Source organism: Hippichthys cyanospilos, chromosome 12 (genome assembly GCF_059441005.1).
Source record: "Hippichthys cyanospilos isolate Australia breed blue-spotted pipefish chromosome 12, RoL_Hcya_1.0, whole genome shotgun sequence".
Classification (NCBI taxonomy): Eukaryota; Metazoa; Chordata; class Actinopteri; order Syngnathiformes; family Syngnathidae; genus Hippichthys; species Hippichthys cyanospilos.
The window spans coordinates 19,042,501-19,062,662 of NC_142380.1; the positions used below are offsets into that span (position 1 = coordinate 19,042,501).

Consider the following 20,162-nt stretch of genomic DNA (forward strand, 5'->3'; position numbering starts at 1 on the left):
TGGTTGTGTTATTTGTTTTGCCTCCCTCTTGAAGTGTTTTTTTTTTAGGTAATCAGTCTTATTTTCTGTTGGCGTCAAACTCCCTCCGCTGCAGTGCGCCACTACAATGCTGGTTTCCTATTGGTCGGCGTCTCGACTCCCTAAGATGCTGGTCTACTATTGGTCCGTGTGATGGTGTCATGAAGATGCTGGTCTGCTAATGGTCGGCGCATGGGGTCATAAAGATAGCTGCCTAAAGACTTGATCTCGTGTGAGAGTGCTTTCAATATAGTATTTATTATGCATTTTAGAGCTTAATTCAACCTTGAATTGGTTATCTATGAGTCCCAAGATTGCTAGTGATGTTAAAGAGAGAATTAAGAAGATGATTTTTATGGTAAAGGAAGCTGGAGATAATCAAGAAATACCAAGAAAATTAAGATAGCCTAGACTAGGTTGCTCTTACTATACTATATTGATACCAATTTTTAATATGTATATACGATTTTTATGGTTTTACACGCATTAGCTAATTAATATGGGATTGGATTGCCCGCAATACGGCGAATTCAATTTACGATCCCAACCACGGAATGGATTAATCTCTTAAACCGGGGGCCCATTGTATACTTAAAACAAAAGAAAATTTAAATTGATGAAAAAATTAATGGATCATTTTTACAGGCCACAGTCATTTTCTTTCATTTGCACAATTTGTTTTTTACATGTATATTTTTTATTAATTAATTAATTTTGTTTAAAAGAAACCACTGTATACTTAAGATACATAGAAGAAAAATACCTGAAATCCTCAGACCCTGCAGAACAGATATATTGGTCCAAGTAATTCCATTTATATTCCTCTGGTCTTTCATGGCCAAACTCAACCCAACAGGACACAAACTGAGCATCCAAATGTGGAGGACACAGGCTGTAGCTGTACTGGATATGACGTGACTCAAATGGGTATCTAAAACACAAAAGTCAATTTTTTATACATACATACATATACACACACACACACACACATATACATATATATATATATATATATATATATATATATATATATATATATATATACATACATATACACACACACACACATATACATATATATATATATATATATATATATATATATATATATATATATATATATATATATATATATATACACACACACACACACACACACACACACACACACACACACAGTAAAACCTCCGCTGACGAACGCTGAAGCTCACAAACTTTGCGCCTCAAGAACATTAAATTCGCAAGCATATACAGTGGGCCCCCGGTTTACGAACTCCCTCTTTTACAAACTTTTCGACTTACGAGCGTGGACCGCGGCGTTTTTTGTCCCCCTCTTACGCACAAACCTTTCATCTTACGAACAATTCGACATGCCGGTCAATGTGTTTGTTCAATTATTTTCGCTTTGCTGCATCAACGAAATCAAATGTTCACGCTTGTCATGGTTACGCTGAACGCTATGGCTCTTACAATGTCACAATCACTGTCTCAGTCACGGTGTCAGTCACGGAGTCAGTCAAGGAGATGCCGATATACTATTGGTCGATTAAGGTCACAGTCCCGGTCTCACTCACGGAGATGCAGATATGCTATTGGCCGGCGTCACGTCAATCACAGAAATGCCGATATGCTATTGGCCGAACGCCTTGATCTAGCTTGATGGGACAGCTGGTCGGGATGGAAGGAAGGAGAGAAAATGAGTGAAAAACGGAAGGAAGGAATGTTGTGAAGACTTTGCAAACTTTATCTGTTAGACATGGCTTCTAAAATTGCAAGTGGCGGTAAAGGAAGAAGTAAGAGGATGATGACAATAGAAACCAAGCAGGAGATAATAAAAAAATACGAAGGAGGCGCACGCATAGTTAACCTTGCTCGTGAGTATGGCCGTAACCGCTCGGCAATCTGCTAAGGGCAAGACTTTCCTTGCCGGGGGACGGACCTCGGTCGACAACAAAATGGAGGGGCTTCATCTATCATAGATTAAAGAGAAGGAAATCGCCGGTGATATGTTCTAGTTTGAGAAAAGTTCTTGTTCACGAAAATAATTCAATAAATTCTGCGGGTTGGTCTCTGCTCCCCTCCCCCTCCACCCAGTTCAAGTCACGTCGCCCCAAAGGTAAATGTCATTTTTCCTTGGTATATTTATGTTATTTAATTTAACTGTACAGTAGATTATGTTACTAATTTTTAATATGTGTATAAAGTCGTGAGGTTTTTACCTAAGGTTTTTGCACGTGTTGCATGTATTCACTAATTAACATAGATTTGGATTGCCCGTCATACGAATTCGAGTTTACGAGCCTAGCCGCTGAACGGATTAAGGTCGTAACACGGGGGCCCACTTTGTGTGTGTGTATATATATACAGTATGAGCGAGAGAGACAGAGAGAGAGAGAGAGAGAAAGAGGCAGATATTGTACCAAATATTTGTCAGTTAACTCACTTTGGCAAGTATCGAGTAACAGTGATGATCTTGTCTTTGAGGCAAACTTTATGGAAGGTCCTACCCATGCTGAGCCAATAAATGGTCTCTTCTTCCTCTCCTCGACGCATTGAGATCAAACCTGATTTAAAAAAAAGAAGAAAAACAATTATTTGTCTTTTTCACAATACAGCATATAAAACATTGTTTAAAAGAAATGAAGACTCAAATTATTGCAACTGTCTTCACACTATGACAGTGTTCTCTCTCCAATCTGGACTTCACTCTGCAAATTCAGTTTCACTTTTTTTTTTTTTTACAAAATTTGTTGACTGTCATATAGTGATAAGACCATAAATGCAGTGTTTATGTCACATTACGTCAATGCTGTACGGCAGGACATAAAGAAGGAAAAATGAAATGCTTCAGAATCTCTTGTAATTTATCAAATACAGTGAAACCCCGAGATATGGTCGCTTCTGTACGTTTTTTCCTCTTCATATGATGAAAATTACTTAGCATATAAAAGAATACAAAACGAAATAAAACAAAGATAGATTCTACTCCTCATTAATATGGCTGCTCAGCTATTATTGCACTTCTCTGGAACACATTCAATAGCTTACTGCAGACAACTTGAACGAAGAAACTGTTCGTATCATAAATCGTATTGTTGTTCGTTCCGTGGCCGTAGTGAGGGGACACATTTAAAAACAACATATCAATATACCGGTGTACAATAACTTCCTCTCATGCCTCGCAAGTGCCTCCTCCACATTTTTCTCTCTCTCTTGCTCTCGTCACACTATACACGCAGTGCAATTGTAACATTTAATGTGGTGATTTTGAAGCACTTGGAATGATTTATAAGTAAAACACGATTCATGACAAAAATCATTATACAAAAGCCACTCCGGAGCGGAGAGATATAAAAAATTAAATACAGCATTACGAGAAAAGGTCATTCCAAAATATACACTATATTGGAAAATGAATGTTGTATTATGTTGTAGAATGTTGTCACTTCGTATTGCAATATATGGATAATATCGCCCAGCCAAAGTGCTCATCTATGCAGATACAGTGATCCCTCCTACTTTGCGGTCTCAGATATCGCGGTCTCAGTACTTCGCGTTTTTTTCTAGGAAAAATAAAAAATATTTCCAAATAAAAAATCATTTAAAAAATGTGCAAAAATGTACAAAAATTGAATATTAGTTAATTACTATGTTAAGAATTCTTCAAGCGTTAGAGTTCGTGACATTTTTTATCCCTTTTTGAAATGCATGCTTTTAATTTGTCGGGTCGCGTTGCATTTCCGTTTCCTGAATTACGTTCTGCGTGCGTCATTCGGCTCGTTACGGTGACGTAGTGAATGACAACGTAAGCTCATATTTATAGTTTATTATCATTTATGTTGATAATAAATAGTAGTTGTTATGCACACAACTGCCTATGTTTAGTAAGCGATGAGTGTTTATCCTGTTTATGTGTTCGTTTGTGTAGAGGTTGCACTTTATAGTTAGTTATTAGTTGTTGCTAACCCGCTAATGTCGGCTAAAAATGCAGTAATTTCATAGATTAAAGTGTTTATATGTTAGTTGACAGACTTTAACATTGTTGTTGATTTACAGATTCAACAGATACTACATGATACACCATACATGAGCCAAAATAAATGTGAAATTCAACGTGATGACTTGCGTGCTCTTTTACCGGAGTCTTGGTGCAGATAACCAGTCCTGAGAGCAAATTCTCAACAAACTAAGTAATATTAGTTATTTAATGAATATACAATAATGTTAATAAGGATAACGTAATGTTAAATAATAGGAGAAAGGAAATAAAATAGGCAAAATAATACAAAAAAAAAGGATTGTTTATGGTTACTGCGGCTATATTGGGGCGTGCATAGAAATCTAGGAACTGATACCCTTCTTCGCGAGTTTCAGACTTCGCGGGGGGTTGACAGCCCCCATTAACCGCGAAGTAGGGGGGGATCACTGTACCACCATTTTAATACTTTTCTGTGGACCTCTTGTAATACCGGTCGTGGAACAACACTAGTGATGACATAAATCAAGAGGAAGACCCGTTGTCTCCTAACCATGACGTTGTGGATATAATCTCAGCCATTGTGACCATGGTGAAATATCCTTGAGCAAGATACTGAACTCAGGTAGCGCCGTCATCAGTGGGTGAATGAGAAGTCATTGTGAACCGTCTTCGGTGCCTTCTAAGTGTTGGACCAAAGACCATTTGTATTTACCTCTGGTGTATAAAGGACTACTGCCAAGTGTAGCAGCTACAGAGGGCTCACGTCTCCTCTTGTTAGATTGGACTATTATCTGGTAGCCCTGCATCAACCTTTGACAAACAAATTCTTCAAACACTTGAGTAGCACTTATCCCCAGTAATTCATCTACTCCCCTAAAAAGAAATGAGACATGATAAATCACATGAGACAAACAAACCAAATTCACAGTACAGTGAACCCCAGTCTACGAGATCCCTGCCTTACGTTTTTTTCACCTTACAACGTGATCTGCGACATCTTTTCGTTCCCTCTTTACAGTATTTTTTTCCCCCGTTACGAAAAAAAAACAGCTGTCATGATGGGGTTGGCTGTATTTGCATTGTTTTGTCTCCATGTTCAGGTGTTTTTAGGTAATTTCTCTTATTTTCTGGTTGCGTCAAACTGCCTGCGCTGCAACGCGTCACTCAGATGCTGGTCTGCTATTGGTCTGCGTCAAGACTCCTTAAGATACTGGTCTGCTATTCGTCGGCGTCACTGTCAAAAAGGCGGCATGCTACGGACTGGAACGCGTCTAAGTCCTTAAAATAACTATTTATTGTGCATTTTACTGCTTAATTCAAACTTGAGTGGGTGAGCCATGGGTCCCAGGATTCCTAGGGATGTTGGAAAGAGAAGTAAGAATATGATTTATATGGAAACGAAGCTGGAGCTAGTCAAGAAATACAAAGAAGGATAAGGTAGCCTTAGGCATAACAAGCTCATCACATGAAGGTAAACAAATCCATTCTATATTTTTTCCGTTCTGTATTTTTTTATTTCTTTTTATTTCTTTTTTAATTGTATACACGTATATTATATACACATAGCACTTACTATACTATTTTGATACCATTTTTTAATATGTATATACAATTTGGATGTTTTTACCTGGGGTTTTACATGCATTAGCGAATTAACCGTAAATCCGTAATCACCGTAATCGTAAACCGTAATCGTAAACCGGAGGTCCACTGTATATATATAAAACCCTAACCCTATATATATATATATATATATATATATATATATATATATATATATATATATATTATATATATATATATATATATGTTTGCTTTCATTCATATGAATAGTGACCGTTAAGTGGGGTCAAAGTAAATGCAGACAAACCTCTCCAGATCACTGTGTGGCAATAAGTCATAGCATCCTTCAGTGTAATCACTTTGTAGTATTTGCCGGTCAGGGAAGTAGTCAGTGGTAAGTGGCAAGCATGCTGGTGTGGTCAGAGATTTCCAGTCAACTCCCACTGCACAGCAGAAGCTTGCAACTGTCGGAGATACAGAGGGTACCAATCTAATTATATTACAAACAATAAATCCATCGAGCTGGTTCAGACCGGTTAAATGGGTTGGTGGGTCAGTCAAATCTGATAACATCAAATTAGATCAACAAATAAATGAATTCAGTTAGACAAAAAAATAATGAAAACTTAGGTAAATAAACCTATATAAGTTCAATAAAAGTTAAATATGGAAGCTTAGCCTTTTTTGATTAATGAAAGCTGCATTCAAGAGCTCTGCAAGAACTCTTAATATTTTTGGTTGTTTTTGTTGTGTGATATTTGTTTTTATGAAACCGTGTGAACTGTTGTTGGCATTTTGGCTGTGACATGTCGGTGAAAAGTTGTCTGTGCTGGGATGTTGTGCCTTCTCAATTGTGTCTGTATCAGCACTGATTTCAATAGTCAGAAAAACTCCTTGGTGGGGTGGTGGATGAGATCTGCCCAGAATTTCTAAAGGCTCTGGATGTTGTAGGGCTGCCATGGTTGACACGCCTCTACAAAATTGCATGGACAACAGGGACAATGCCCCTGGATTGAAGACTGGGGTGGTGGTCTCTTGGAATAATAGTTCATATAAACATATATAATTGTAAATATAGTGACTATAAATTTGCTACAAAATATAACCACTTACAAAGAAGAAATACTATGCTGTGAGAATGAGTACACTGCTTGTGGAGAATAACTCTTTTGTTATTGCTTTGTCTCAAATAGGAGGACGGACGCTCAAGCCTGCCAGCTGGGGCGTTGCTGCAGCTGTGATTTTCAAAATATCTTACAAATATTTTGCAGAATGTCTTGCTACGCATAATATTTTTATCATACATGTATTAGTTTTCTACCCACATGCTCACACATTGGAAGACAAGTACACTAGGTTCCGGCTATAGTCTTTTCCCCTGAGCACTTTTGCCCCTTTGAGGGCCGGAATCTTCATGTAGTTAGCGGCCTCCGTATCAAATAAAGAAAGAGGGCTTGGAAAAGCCGGCAGAGCACAGTAGAATTGACCTTGGCCAGTTCCTCTTCGCTCCCCTCATGCATGACCTGGAAAAAGATTGCCTTTTCTCCTTTTTGTGTAGTTTCTTACAAATGTCTAACAAATGAACCTGACATGGTCTTTCTTTTTTAAGAAGGGAGACTCGAGGGTGTGTTCCAACTATAGATGGATCACACTCCTCATCCTCCCTGGTAAGGTCTATTCAGGGGTGCTGGAGAGCAAGGTCCATCAGGATGTCAAACCTCGAATTCAAGAGGAGCAGAGTGGCTTCCGTCCTTGCCACGGAACAGTGGACCTGCTCTACATCGTTGGCAGATCCTCGAGGTTGCATGGGAGTTCACCCAACTAAGGTGTTTTGTGGACTAGGAAAAGGCGTTTGACTGTGTCCCTTGGGAAGTCCTGTGAGGGGTGCTTCAGGAGTATGGGGTATCAAATCCCCGATACAGGCTGTTTGGTCCCAATACAAAAGAGGTTTGGCAATGCAGTAAATCAAATTATTTTTGTGTGAAGGTTGGACTACGCCAAGGCTCCATTCTATCACCAATTCTGTAGGACCCCTATAAGAAGGGGGAAAAAAAAAAAAAACTTACTTGACATGTACTCCAAAAAATACTTGCCGCTTTTCTTGGTCATTCCCGCTTGCCACCAGGTGCTGGTGCTTGGAGCACGTGAATGGCAGGGCCAACTGAGAGAAGCGGCAAGTGGGGAATAGCCCAGCACCAGCACCCGGTGGAGAGCAGGGCGGACTGAGAAAAGTAGCAAGCGGGAAATTTCTCTGCCATGTGCGGGTGGAACCACATGGAACAGCATGTAATATACATTAAAACACAAGGTATATATAATGAACAACTGAGGGAAAGCATAAATTAAATATATATATATATATATATATATATATATATATATATATATATATATATATATATATATATATATATATATATATATATATATATATATATATATTTTGCACTTAAAATGTTATGACTTTTTTTGTTTTTTAACAAAGCACTATGTGTTCATTATGAAATGTTTTTGGGTATGCTTACCACCACTGCTGCCAGGACTTTGAGTGCAATCATCCATTGTTCCAATAATGGAAAGGGCATTCTCATCTACTTGTGGGTAGCTCATTTGCCTGAAACAGAAGGGGTTTAGAGTTGTCATTTCTTTTTTCCACGGTGCTGAAATTTTCTGTGCTTAAATTTCTTGCTAGCACAAACGGATTAGGATTTATAGCTATTTGAAAAGCCTGTCATTTCCAGTCGGCCACGACACACACTGGGTTACTACAGTAAACAAGTTAGCTAACGCTTGCATGCTGTGGATAAACACTTTTTTGTCAGCTTCTTCTTCTTCTGCATCCTTAGATGGATAATTTTTTGCATGCTAATTAACAACATTTGATAATGTGTGGATGAACACATCACTGATGGAATTTTACAAAGAGTTTACTATCAAGTGACGTAAAACCCTCGGGGGAGCACGAGAGAGAGAATCTGAGATGTACCTAACTCATTGACAAAGAAGGCTTCCACCCATGGGGGAAAAGGGGTGACATTCTGGTGTACCTAATCAATTGTCCAATATGGCTGCACCCAGGGGGAACAAGCATATTCTTATTTTACACACACAAGCTGACACATGCGCACACTTGTGCCACCCCCCCACACACATAGATATAACTAAACTTTGGCAAACAATATCATGATTATATTTTTGACGTGAAAAATGAAATAAGAGAATCCTGAGTCTCACAGACTGTGATAAACATGAAATGGCCACCAACCATTCTGAATTACTTTGCATCTTAAAACAGCTGATTATTTGCATTATGCAATTTAATGTATGCTAAGTATAGCTAACCTTCCTGTGGCCTCCTGATACACGAGTTCCAACAGATCAGTTGAGATGTTGGCATGATCAAAGTTGTCTTGCAACTCTGCAATGTTTTGCCTGGTCTGGTGATGGAATTGAATAGATTCTCCAAAAGGATCTATGGAACAAAATACGATTTTTAGACAAAAGATGTACACAAAAAATTTGTACACTCCTGTAGAAATGTCTGGATTTTTAAAACACTTTATCGGCCTGCTTCGAAAATAACCACTATTTGTACTCTCTCCCCATCAGAGGCCAAGATTCTCAATTTATGACAATCTTTCCTCTCCCTCCTATCACGTTGCCTTAAGACTGTTGGTTGGACTAGATTGGCAGCTCAAGAGCACTCTTTTACACCCCCCCCCCCCCCCTCCCACACACACACACACACACAAACAGACTTAAAATCATACACAACCCCACTTTCAACGTCACCACTGGTCCGAATCTCCACCCATGTGAAGTGCATATGCTGTGAAAGTGCTATTACTTGCTGCTACAAGCTAGTCGTACCATGTCCTCCCACCACCACACCTACTCCTCAAACTTTTTTTTTTTTAATCTCAACCATTTTTCCTCATGTAACTAGTTCCATGCTGTTAGCAGTGCTCGTTTGCCTGCGTTCAATGGACATAACGTGTTTGTAGGGGTGTTGCTTAACAATTGCTTCACACGAGGCAAAAGAAGCCTGCAGTGGGGGGAATGGTCTCGTGACACTTACTCTTTGGCTGCCTAAATCAATCACATTCTCACGTTCACTTCCTGGTTTATCCTCTTGATGTGACTTACTCTTTGTCTGCCTTTGCCAATTGCTACTTTGATGGTACGTTCAAGGAGCATTATATTGTTCGAGGTAGGACGCAAGCAGTCTATCAAGCTGAAGTAAGGGTCAAGAAGTCAAACCAATCGAACTCTTCACCCGTCCAAACAATCTAAGTCGACTGTCTGGGAGGTTTTAGGCTTTCAAAAATGAGCAAGAGAGACTGACAGACAGAACAAGGCTATTAAGGAGGAAATACACCAGGGGTGGGCAACTCTGGCCCTCGAAGGCCGGTGTCCTGCATGTTTTCCAGTTTTCTCTCTCAAACACACCTGATTCAAAGAATTAGGATTTTTTTCAAGGTCAAACAGGCCTTGTTGATGAGCGAACGGTTTAAATCAGGGGCGTTGGGGAGAAAAAAAAACTGGAAACATGCAGGACACCTCATTAAAGGTGGCAGTTTGGCGCAAGTGTGGCGTTTTGTTGACCACGGTCGTGTTTGCTGAGTTTTTTTTCGTCCTTTATGTTTTATTTCCGACATTCTTCTGACATTCCTGTCCTTCACTATCTGGTACTTTACTGGGTGTTCTTGACATAGAGGGCTCCTGTTGTGAGGCCCAAAGTTTCGCTTTGTGCGGCATTGCTCTGCAACACCTCCACAATATCTCGAACCCGAGACACACTATTGGCCACAGTTGTTTTCTGTCCTCAAATTTCAGCACTATACAGAAATGGCTCCTCTTACATCTCCGTCCTCTCATGATTGCCCTAGCTCCAAGATATGCCCCAAGATATGTGAACTGGAGAAAAGAATATCCACCCTCCATGAGATTCAGACGCTTTATGGCCAACCTGTTCCCGAGCCCAGCATTCCTTCTCCCACCTGCAGTGAGGCTGGAGTTGCTCCAACGAGCCTGCCTGGTGATATCACTCGACATTCAGTTCCTGATGCACCTCTGCTAGCGATCCCCCCGGATGACATCTGGGCAAAACTCGGAGCTAAGCCTAAAGCTTCTGCTAGTTCCACTCCTTCCTACTTGGAACTCTGGACTTGAGTGGGAGCCAAAAAATGGATACCTCCCTCATGTACTTACGCCCCGCCACTTTAATGTTCAGATTAAAAACAAATATGACGTTCTCAGCGTAATTGGTTTACCCCCGTTGGATGCCGGGTAACAGGCTCCCCCTGTGATTAATCGATAATAGCCCTGCACTAAGTCTCGCAGGTAATCCCAACCTGTGTTTACACCTGCTCCGCATAAGTTTCACAACTCATCAAATATACCGCCTCCCAAAATATACCTACCACTACAGCAAAAAATAACAACACAGGTTTCTCCACCAGCGCACACACCACTGCACAAGTCAACCTGGGTGTCTGTCAGAGAAATCTCTAAAAGAGGACAAGCCTAGCTGCTAAGCAGCAAAAGAGTAACTCAGGCCAGCCAAGGTTGACTTTTCTCCGCATAGGCAAAGGGAAAAGCTTGGGTACATTCTCATGCGTTGCCAACAGCATTTTTGTCGCTCAAGCGTCCCCGCCACAAGACATAACAAAAAAAACAGCCGTGCGCCACCAACATCTGGGCCAAGGTCCCAGCTCACACTTTCCTGTGTCAACAGCTCTATCTAAGGACTGGGTCGAGATGAACTAGGACTGCATAGATGGATAGTAATGCACGCTATTCTAGACAAGAAATAAGCAGATAATGACAACCTAATACAGTGGGCCCCCAGTTTACGAACCCGTTTTACGTATTTTTTCTCTTACGACGTGGACCGCGGCGTTTTTTTGTCCCCCTCTTACGCACGAATCTTTTGTCCTACGAACCATCCAATATGCCGGTCAGTGTGTTCACACTATTTTTTTCGCTTTGCTACAACAACAAAAACAACTTTTCTTGCATGTCAGGAAAATGCCGATATGCTATTGGTCGATTAATGCAGTCACAGTCAGGGTCTTAGTCATGGTCTCAGTCACGGAGATGCCGATATGCTATTGGTCGATTAAGGTCACAGTCACGGTCTCAAGTCACGGAGACGCGGATATGCTATTGGCCGGCATCCATCAATCACAGAAATTCCAATATGCTATTGGGCGAACGCCCTCATCTAGCCTGATGGCACGAGCTGGTCGGTGTGTTGTGAAGACTTTGCAAACTTTATCTGTTGACATGGCTTCTAAAATTGCAAGTGGTGGTAAAGGAAGAAGTAAGAGGATGATGACAATAGAAACAAAGCAGGAGATAATAAAAAAAATACGATGGAGGCGCACGCATAGTTAACCTTGCTCGTGAGTATGGCCGTAACTGCTCGGCAATCGGTACAATTCTCAATAACAAGGAAGCTATGAAAGCAAGCAAGTCTTCTAAGGGCAAGACTTTCCTTGTCAGGGGACGGACCTCGGTCAACAACAAAATGGAGAGGCTTCTTCTATTACGGATTAAAGAGAAGGAAATCGCCGGTGATATGTTCTGGTTTGAGAAAGGTTCTCGTTTAAGAAAATAAATAAATAAATTCTGCGGGTTCGTCTCTGCTCCCTTCCTCCTCCACCAGCTCAAGTCATGTCGCCCCAATGGTAGAAGTCATTTTTCCTTTGTATATTTGTGTTATTTAATTTAACTGTACAGTAGATTGTGTTACTAACTTTTAATATGTGTATAAAGTCGTGATGTTTTTACCTAAGGTTTTTGCACGCGTTGCACGCATTCACTAATTAACATAGGTTTGGAGTGCCCGTCTTACGGCCATTTCGAGTTACGAGCAGAGCCGCTGAACGGATTAAGGTCGTAACAAGGGGGCCCACTGAATATGATTCCCTTCACAGTGTCCTCTGTGCATCACCACTCTAAAATACCCCCTCCCCACTCCAAAATGTCGCCCCCCCTGGATAGGATCAGGAATTAATACATCAGAGGGACAGCACATATTAAGAGATTTTGGAAATAAAATCAGAGGCCAGACTGAGATGGTTGGGCTTATGAGAGATAGTGAAGATATAGGAAAAAGGATGCTGAATTTTTAATTTTCAGGCGTGTCTCGAGGAAGACCAAGGAGGAGTTTTATAGATCTAGTGAAAAAGGAGATGAATGAAGGTAGTTGGAGTGAGAGAAGAGGATGCAGGAGAAAGAGTTAGATGGAAGTAACTCATTCCTTGTGGTGACCTTTGAAGGGAAAAACCAAAAGGAGAAGAAGAAGATTACACACTGTCAAAGGGAGTTGACATTTGACAGTAACTTGACAAAAGAATTATTTTGTTATGCAATAATGTATACATTTGTATAAATCAACTCAAGAAGCAAAAATTATAAACAAATACAATTTAGATAAACCAATTAAACATGTAATGGCGTGTCATAACTGCCGCAACACAACAATTGAGTGGGGCTTGCTACTAAATTATAATACTATTCAAAAATCTTCAAGGGCAGCCAGTGATGTAGGCTCGGAAGAGTCAAGGGTGGCGTGGTGCAAGGGAGTAGCTGGGTCGAGGATGTGGACAAAATTTATGGCTGGCATAAGAACGGAGAGCTTGTCCACAAAGAAATTAAGAGCTCACCAACAGGGAACGTGTGCATCCAGCGCCTGCGATTCGACGTCAGCTTTGCTGGCATCCTGGTTGGCCTGAAGGGATTTATAAGTGCTCTTTGTGGTGCATGACCTCCTGACTGCATGTACTGGGTGGACTCAGCACTTCCCACTGTAAACCTAGCGGGGGCACTTGAGTCTCGTTGAGAGTCCATTGTCTTCTCAAATAACTCTGAACATTAAATGTTGAATGGGAAAGAAGTTGTGGGTTATTTTTTTTTTTTCTCAATACAGTATATAGTATGGAAACCTACCTTTGGCCCCTGTGTATCCTAGAGAGCTACTGACTTCATAAACCATAGAGGGCATCCGGGGTATTGGAAACATGTTGGATACCGGCCCCAGACTATCATCAGATGCCAGGCTATGATGTTCATCAGCACCAACAAAACACAGTGAAGGAGATGTGCCCATGCTGATTGCAACATCGACTGAGCCAGAACTTTTCTTTCCACTTTTCTCTTTACCCCGACCCATCCTGCACGAAAGAGTGACAGTATCTATGGCAGACATTGATGCGAGTGTTAAATCGAAATTGACAACTATTATTTAGGTGCAACAAACAACACACCTGCAATTGAGATTTCTCTGAATCACTGAAGGACCGGGGAGTTTGAAAACCTGAGAGTCATATGCATCATAGTCCACCTGTATTGGCAGGCCATTCTCATACTCCTTTTGTATACATAAAGCTACAACAATTTATCAAATGAGAGCTTGAGCGCAATAAACAGAAACAAAGAAAATTGATGCAGGTTTACTACTTACTTCGTTCAGTGCCTTTCTTTATTTTTTCACAATGACGCTAAAAGAAAAACAATTATTTTTATTTTTTTTCCCACAATTTCACCAAACAAATCACTGAAGTTCAGTATAGGAAAATATTTCACCTTGAGACCAGCAAGTTTAATTCGGGGAATGAATGTGTTACAATAATTCTGGCTTTTGGAGGTGTAGAAGCTAAAAACAGGACATACAAAAATTTATAAGCAAGAGTTTTGTTTTAAAAACAAAAGTTTAAAAACAGTTTAATGAAATTATCAAACTATTCTCTTGCCTGTGGTTTATCCAGTGAGGCAGATTGTAGTCATTCCCCACACAAGAGTCAGTTGTGGATTTATTGTGCAACTGTAGTGTAAATGGGGAACTCATCATTAATAAATATATATCGATGTTATGCAGTTAGTGATTTAGAGTTTTTTGTTTTACCTGAAAGAGTGGCACCGCATGCAATGGCTGTTCTCCCAGACACACCAAGTCTACACCAATACCTACAGTATAGTTTTTTATATATATATATATATATATATATATATATATATATATATATATATATATATATATATATATATATATATATATATATAAATATACACACACACACACACACACACACACACACAGTATATCTTAGTACAAACAAGAGCAATAGGAGACATTAAAAACAGCACAATAGATTTCAATGATATGTGTAGAGATGTATGAAGTAACGAACTCAACATGTACACATGTGATACACTCATCATAAAGCAACAATAAGAAACTTTTCAAATTGCATAAAATGTTTTCCTAACTATTTTGATGAAACATTGACACAAATAGTTGAATGGTCCTTTTTTAATGGTGTGTGGGGTCCTGTACAGCTTTTACTGCCACTTTGACTGCCAATTTGAGGAGGGGAACAGGAACTTGAAAAAAAAAATCTTCATTCTTGTTTTAGGCATCTGTTATCATAATTTTAAATGTGGCAGAATGGTTAAAATATGCGTTGAGCCTTTTTTGTTTTTTTGTTTTGCACATACCGTTGTCAATCATCCGTTGTTTGGTCAGAATCATTAGCAGACGGTCAACTTCAAACACCCCCACACCTGGCGTGATGACTACTGACATCTGACCAGTCCGGTCAAAGTTACGATTGATATAATGCTTGTCAAACACTGGAAGAAAATGGGAGGATATCAGATTTTGTAGATGCCAAAGCCGTAAAACGTACATTTTTAGTTAAAAAATATCAACTGAAAAAAATCCCTTCAAGAGTCAATCATCATCATAATCCCACATTAACTGAAATAAACTGCCACGTTACACATGTTAAGACATTGAAATTGTACTTATTAAATCTTGGCTCAAGCACCAACTGTGGTAGCCAAAAGAGCCACAGGCCACTGTATCCTAGTTTTATTGTGAGCAATGATTAATTGAGCAGGACAGGGATATAGGGATGGGACGAGACGCAAACCCCACAAAACCAGATGTCCCAGAAGAAGGAGTCTACGAGATCAAGTCAAGATATTTGCAAAATTTGTAGTCTTATAAAAATAATGCATAACATAAATGTTAGTTTTTAAAATGTTTTATTTTTACGGTGCAGACTGCAGCAAAATTAACAATCTATAAAAGAAGAGTCAAGAGTCTAATACTGAATAGTTAGCAAAATTCATACAGCTCATGTTCGCTGCTGTTTTTGTTTTGTTTTTTGCATCATTTACAAACCATCTTTGCCATATCTGCCAATATTTTACCATTCTTTTCTTCAACTGGAAAATCAAAAATATTGATACAGGTTATTTTCAATTAATTGGAGCATCTTATTGGTCCTGTGGGGCTGAAGATATGGTGACTGGATATTGATTACATTAATATTTGTTTTTATTTACCTTGGTGAAAAACAAATAAAAGCAAAAGTGACCAAATATCACATTTCCACTTAATTATGAATGACCAACTTATCTATTTTTTTAATTAACATTTTTTTAAGATATTCTGAGTCGGCCTGGTTTGTGCAAAGGTTTGTTCAAAAGTACAAAAGGCAACTTGTCAGGCTGTCAGTATCAAAACTTGAGGTCAAACTACTGCTCTCACCAGCCAATAGAGCACTCAAGCACACCAACTGATAGCCAGCAGTTAATGGTTTAGTTTATGGTAAAGGGTGCATTGAACATTGAACACAATAAATTGCCAGCATAATTAAGTTGTTGGGTTTTTTTTTTGTTTGTTTTTTTTTTTTTTTTACATTCTGAGTTGGCAACTGAATGTGATTATAGGACAAAGTTGAGCGACTTGTAACTGTGACTTGTGACTCACAACTTGTGACTCTCCTGCCACAATATATTTTCCAGTGTCGAGTCAACCGTTGTCACAGTATTGCTTTTTGGTAACATCCTAATCTTGGCATCCTAATCTCGTTGGAAAATCATGTCCCATCCCTATTATTCATCAGTTTTCCTAAATTATATGACAAATCTCATACATATCTTTATGTATATATTTATACATATATAAATACATATCTCTAGTAATGAAAGGTAAGGGAGAACTACTTGTCAGGGTTGGAGAAGCGATCACTATGAGGACCCTATTGTTTCTGTAGAGATTGTAAGGGCACATGCAGTGACCGCTGCAAGGTCCTTATTGTTTCTGTAGAAATTACTACAACTGATGGAGGCTGCTGCTTCAGATGCCAAAGACTGATGAGTGCTTTTGTTTTCATCAACACCAATTTATAGTGGATAAAATCCAAGAAAATGAATATAACGTTAGTTATTTTATCCGCAAAAACATCGCTTACTTGTTCAACAAGTGCATGCATGCTGCTCCTGATTTTTTTGACAGCACAGAAAAGCGCTTTCTTGTTGAAATGTAATCCATTTTTCAGCTCAAATTTGGATCTTTTCCGCTTTAACACGGTTCCAGTATGTGAACAGTTAAATCAATAGCCGATCGCCAGAGACCCCCTTTAATGCACTACCTTGGTTATCTTATAATGGTCAACTGTGTAACCGATAACCATACAATGCAGCCACCTTTCTGTGATGTATTTACGTTCTGAATTAATAGGGTCAGGCAAAAAAGTAGTGCTTGCCTTAGTGTTTCCTACTGGGGCACCCATACGCTTTGCATTGCACATCTTTAGCATTCATAGACTGAAATCCAGTGCAAGCTGTTGCAGCCTGCTATGGCTAATGGCATCCAGACTTGCCTATTACCGACGCTACGTCACGGCTCAGCTTCCGGGAACACAACCAAAAGCCAACAGAAAGTTTCGTAGGCACTTATAAACTTCCTCTAATAAAGCCAGTGGAAGCAAAATACATTTGGATTACCATATTTCCTGATGAACCATAAATATTTTTCCTTCTGAGCTCTTGGGGAATACCAGAAGAAAGCAAGAAGAAAACGTTTTTTTTTTTTTAATTTGTTTTCATGGCAAGACGACACAAATTTGAAATTATGTGGGTGGGTCTTGAACACATTCCCCGCAATAAAACCATGATAAATTGTAAAATAATTTAAAAATTTCACAAATATATTTTATTTTACTGTACTGTGTAGCCAATCACATTATGGTGCATGGTATATTTTGTAGAGTTTATTTTTCTCCAAAAAGAGTATAGTTGGTCAGAGACCAAACTTGGACTAAAATATATTAATCACTTCAAGGTGTACTATATTCAAAGTATAAATTTTACTTTTGAACTTTACTAGCTTAGACTGTAACCAAATGCAGCCTTTTTAAAATAAATGAAGTCTATGAAATTTTCTGGGTACCAACCATTAAAGGAAAGGTTGATGGCTTCCAAGTAGTTTCCCTGAGCAGAAGTTGAATTATATCCAAAAGGAACGCCATCTGTCATTAGAAAAAAACAGAATGTTACATTAATACACAACATCCTAAATAGGATGCCAGCTAAAGTAATCCAAAAGTTGCACCTGTTTCTATAAGTCGCACTAGGACAGGATACTGAATAAAGAGATTCCTGACAGTGACTAACAAAGATGTCCACTCATCACGCCTCTCATTCTGAGCCACAACTCTAATCACAAACAAAAATAGATTTCACGTTCTTATTTTGCTGCAATACTGCTTGCTATTTAATTTAGTAGTGTAAAATAAATACCGATAGAAGTCCTCATAAAAACGTCCTTCATGATCTTGTTGGATTGATGCTCTCAGACTCTCAGGGAATTCATCTGTAAAAGTTGGGGAATAATATTCCATATTTGCACAATTTACCCTGCAAACATTATGATGAGTGGTTTACCTTTTGATTTGGCATTGTAAAATGTACGTGAAAAGAGCACAACTGTCACTTCATGACTGCAGTTTTTCTCCTATTTAAAACAGCAAAAAAGTCACACATTGTTTTATATACATAGAGCAAAGGTCCCCAACAGCCAGTCCGTGGCCCGTTACCGGTCCGTGGATCAACAGGTACCAGGCTGCATAATAATGTTTTGGAACTGATTCAGTTTATCCTTTAACAGTTCATTCATTTGTGCTTTGTTTGGTTTGATCTTAAGTTTTTTGGCGTCAATTCAGGCCGCTGTTGACATTACATTTTGTAGTGAGGAAGGACGGAGCAACTTCAGATGAGAACAGTCACTGTTATCCCCCTCGGTCAACAATAATAATCTCAAGCGTCGACTGGTCTGCAGTGATTAACAGGTTGGGGACCCCTGACATAGAGCATGTAAGGATGAAAATCTGTGAAACCACAAGATATCTCACAAACCTTCCACTTGGCAAAAAGGTCTGAAAGGAAACCATTTACAGCCTTTTCAAAGTATAAATCACCTAAGAACGAAACACTGAGATGAAAAAAAACGAAACTCCATAAAATACATGTTAAGTGCATGATGCAAACCAAAGCAGCTGACAAACCATAAATGTCAAAGTCCCACATCTCACAGCTCATTTGGATAAAGATGTAAACCAGTGCAGATGTGGATCGGAACACAACCTGTAAAAATAAGGTAAAATGACAAAAACAAAATAACTTTGCTCATTGTGCTTGTAATAAACATGAAATTTATGAGAACATGAGTTTACAAAGATGCTAGATTTACTTTAAACCTTGGGGGCTAGTGAAAAACATGATACACTTGTTTTTTCTTCCAAAAAAATGTTACACCTGATGAGGTGTCATAGCAAAATCATTTATGACAATATTTTCACTTTCAACCACTCAAAATGCTCAGTGGCATCAGACCTAGTCATACATATCAAGTTAAAAAAATAAATAAATAACAGCTATCCCTTTTATGAGTAATAATATGGGTAAAATAGCAGAATTTAGCTAATACCAAAAACTAACGATGATGTACGTGTATATATATATATATATTATATATATATATATATATATATATACATATATATATATATATATATACGTGTATACACACGTGGACAAAATTGTTGGTACCCCTCAGTTAAAGAAGGAAAAACCCACAATTCTCACTGAAATCACTTGAAACTTACAAAAGTAACAATAAATAAAAAAAATATTGAAATTAAATAATCAAAATCAGCCATCACTTTTGAATTGCTGATTAACATAATTATTTAAAAAAACAAACTAATGAAACAGGCCTGGACAAAAACGATGGTACCCATAACTTAATATTTTGCTGCACAACCTTTTGAGGCAATCACTGCAATTAAAAGCGATTTCTGTATTTGTCAATGAGCGTTCTGCAGCTGTCAACAGGTATTTTGGCCCACTCCTCATGAGCAAACTGCTCAACAGTGTTCTTTTCTTCGTATGCTTGGTTTTTGAGTCTATGAACATAGAGTTGATGTGCCTTACTAAAAAGCTCCAGTTTGGTCTCATCTGTCAACATGCATTTTTGCAAATTCCAGTCTCGCTTTTTTATGATTTTTTTTTCAGCAGTGGTGTCCTCCTTGGTCGTCTCCCCGAAGAAAAGAACACTGTCCCTACGGTGAAACATGGAGGAGGCTCAGTAATGTTTTGGGGCTGCTTTGCTGCATCTGGCACAGGGTGTCTTGAATGTGTGCAAGGTAAAATGAAATCTGTAGACTATCAAGGCATTCTGGAGAGAAATGTGCTGCCTGGTGTCAGAAAGCTTGGTCTCAGTCGCAGGTCATGGGTCTTCCAA

General features: G+C 38.9%; 1 protein-coding gene across 2 annotated transcripts in view; it reads right to left on the reverse strand.

Annotated features, from left to right (window-relative positions):
- Positions 1–20,162, reverse strand: part of depdc5 (DEP domain containing 5, GATOR1 subcomplex subunit) — a 74,260-nt gene that overhangs the window by 39,804 nt on the left and 14,294 nt on the right. For both annotated transcript variants that reach the window (XM_088429797.1, XM_088429796.1), the window contains exons 9-28: positions 18,925–19,003; positions 18,776–18,837; positions 18,305–18,374; positions 18,161–18,233; positions 17,973–18,076; positions 17,815–17,889; positions 15,065–15,199; positions 14,472–14,533; positions 14,320–14,390; positions 14,153–14,222; positions 14,031–14,067; positions 13,834–13,954; positions 13,517–13,740; positions 13,234–13,434; positions 8,903–9,032; positions 8,086–8,174; positions 5,868–6,024; positions 4,710–4,870; positions 2,462–2,582; positions 782–949 (exon numbers count right to left, since the gene is read on the reverse strand). In XM_088429797.1, the coding sequence (XP_088285923.1) occupies positions 782–949; positions 2,462–2,582; positions 4,710–4,870; positions 5,868–6,024; positions 8,086–8,174; positions 8,903–9,032; positions 13,234–13,434; positions 13,517–13,740; positions 13,834–13,954; positions 14,031–14,067; positions 14,153–14,222; positions 14,320–14,390; positions 14,472–14,533; positions 15,065–15,199; positions 17,815–17,889; positions 17,973–18,076; positions 18,161–18,233; positions 18,305–18,374; positions 18,776–18,837; positions 18,925–19,003 (2,210 nt within the window). The remainder of the gene's footprint in view (positions 1–781; positions 950–2,461; positions 2,583–4,709; positions 4,871–5,867; positions 6,025–8,085; positions 8,175–8,902; positions 9,033–13,233; positions 13,435–13,516; positions 13,741–13,833; positions 13,955–14,030; positions 14,068–14,152; positions 14,223–14,319; positions 14,391–14,471; positions 14,534–15,064; positions 15,200–17,814; positions 17,890–17,972; positions 18,077–18,160; positions 18,234–18,304; positions 18,375–18,775; positions 18,838–18,924; positions 19,004–20,162) is intronic.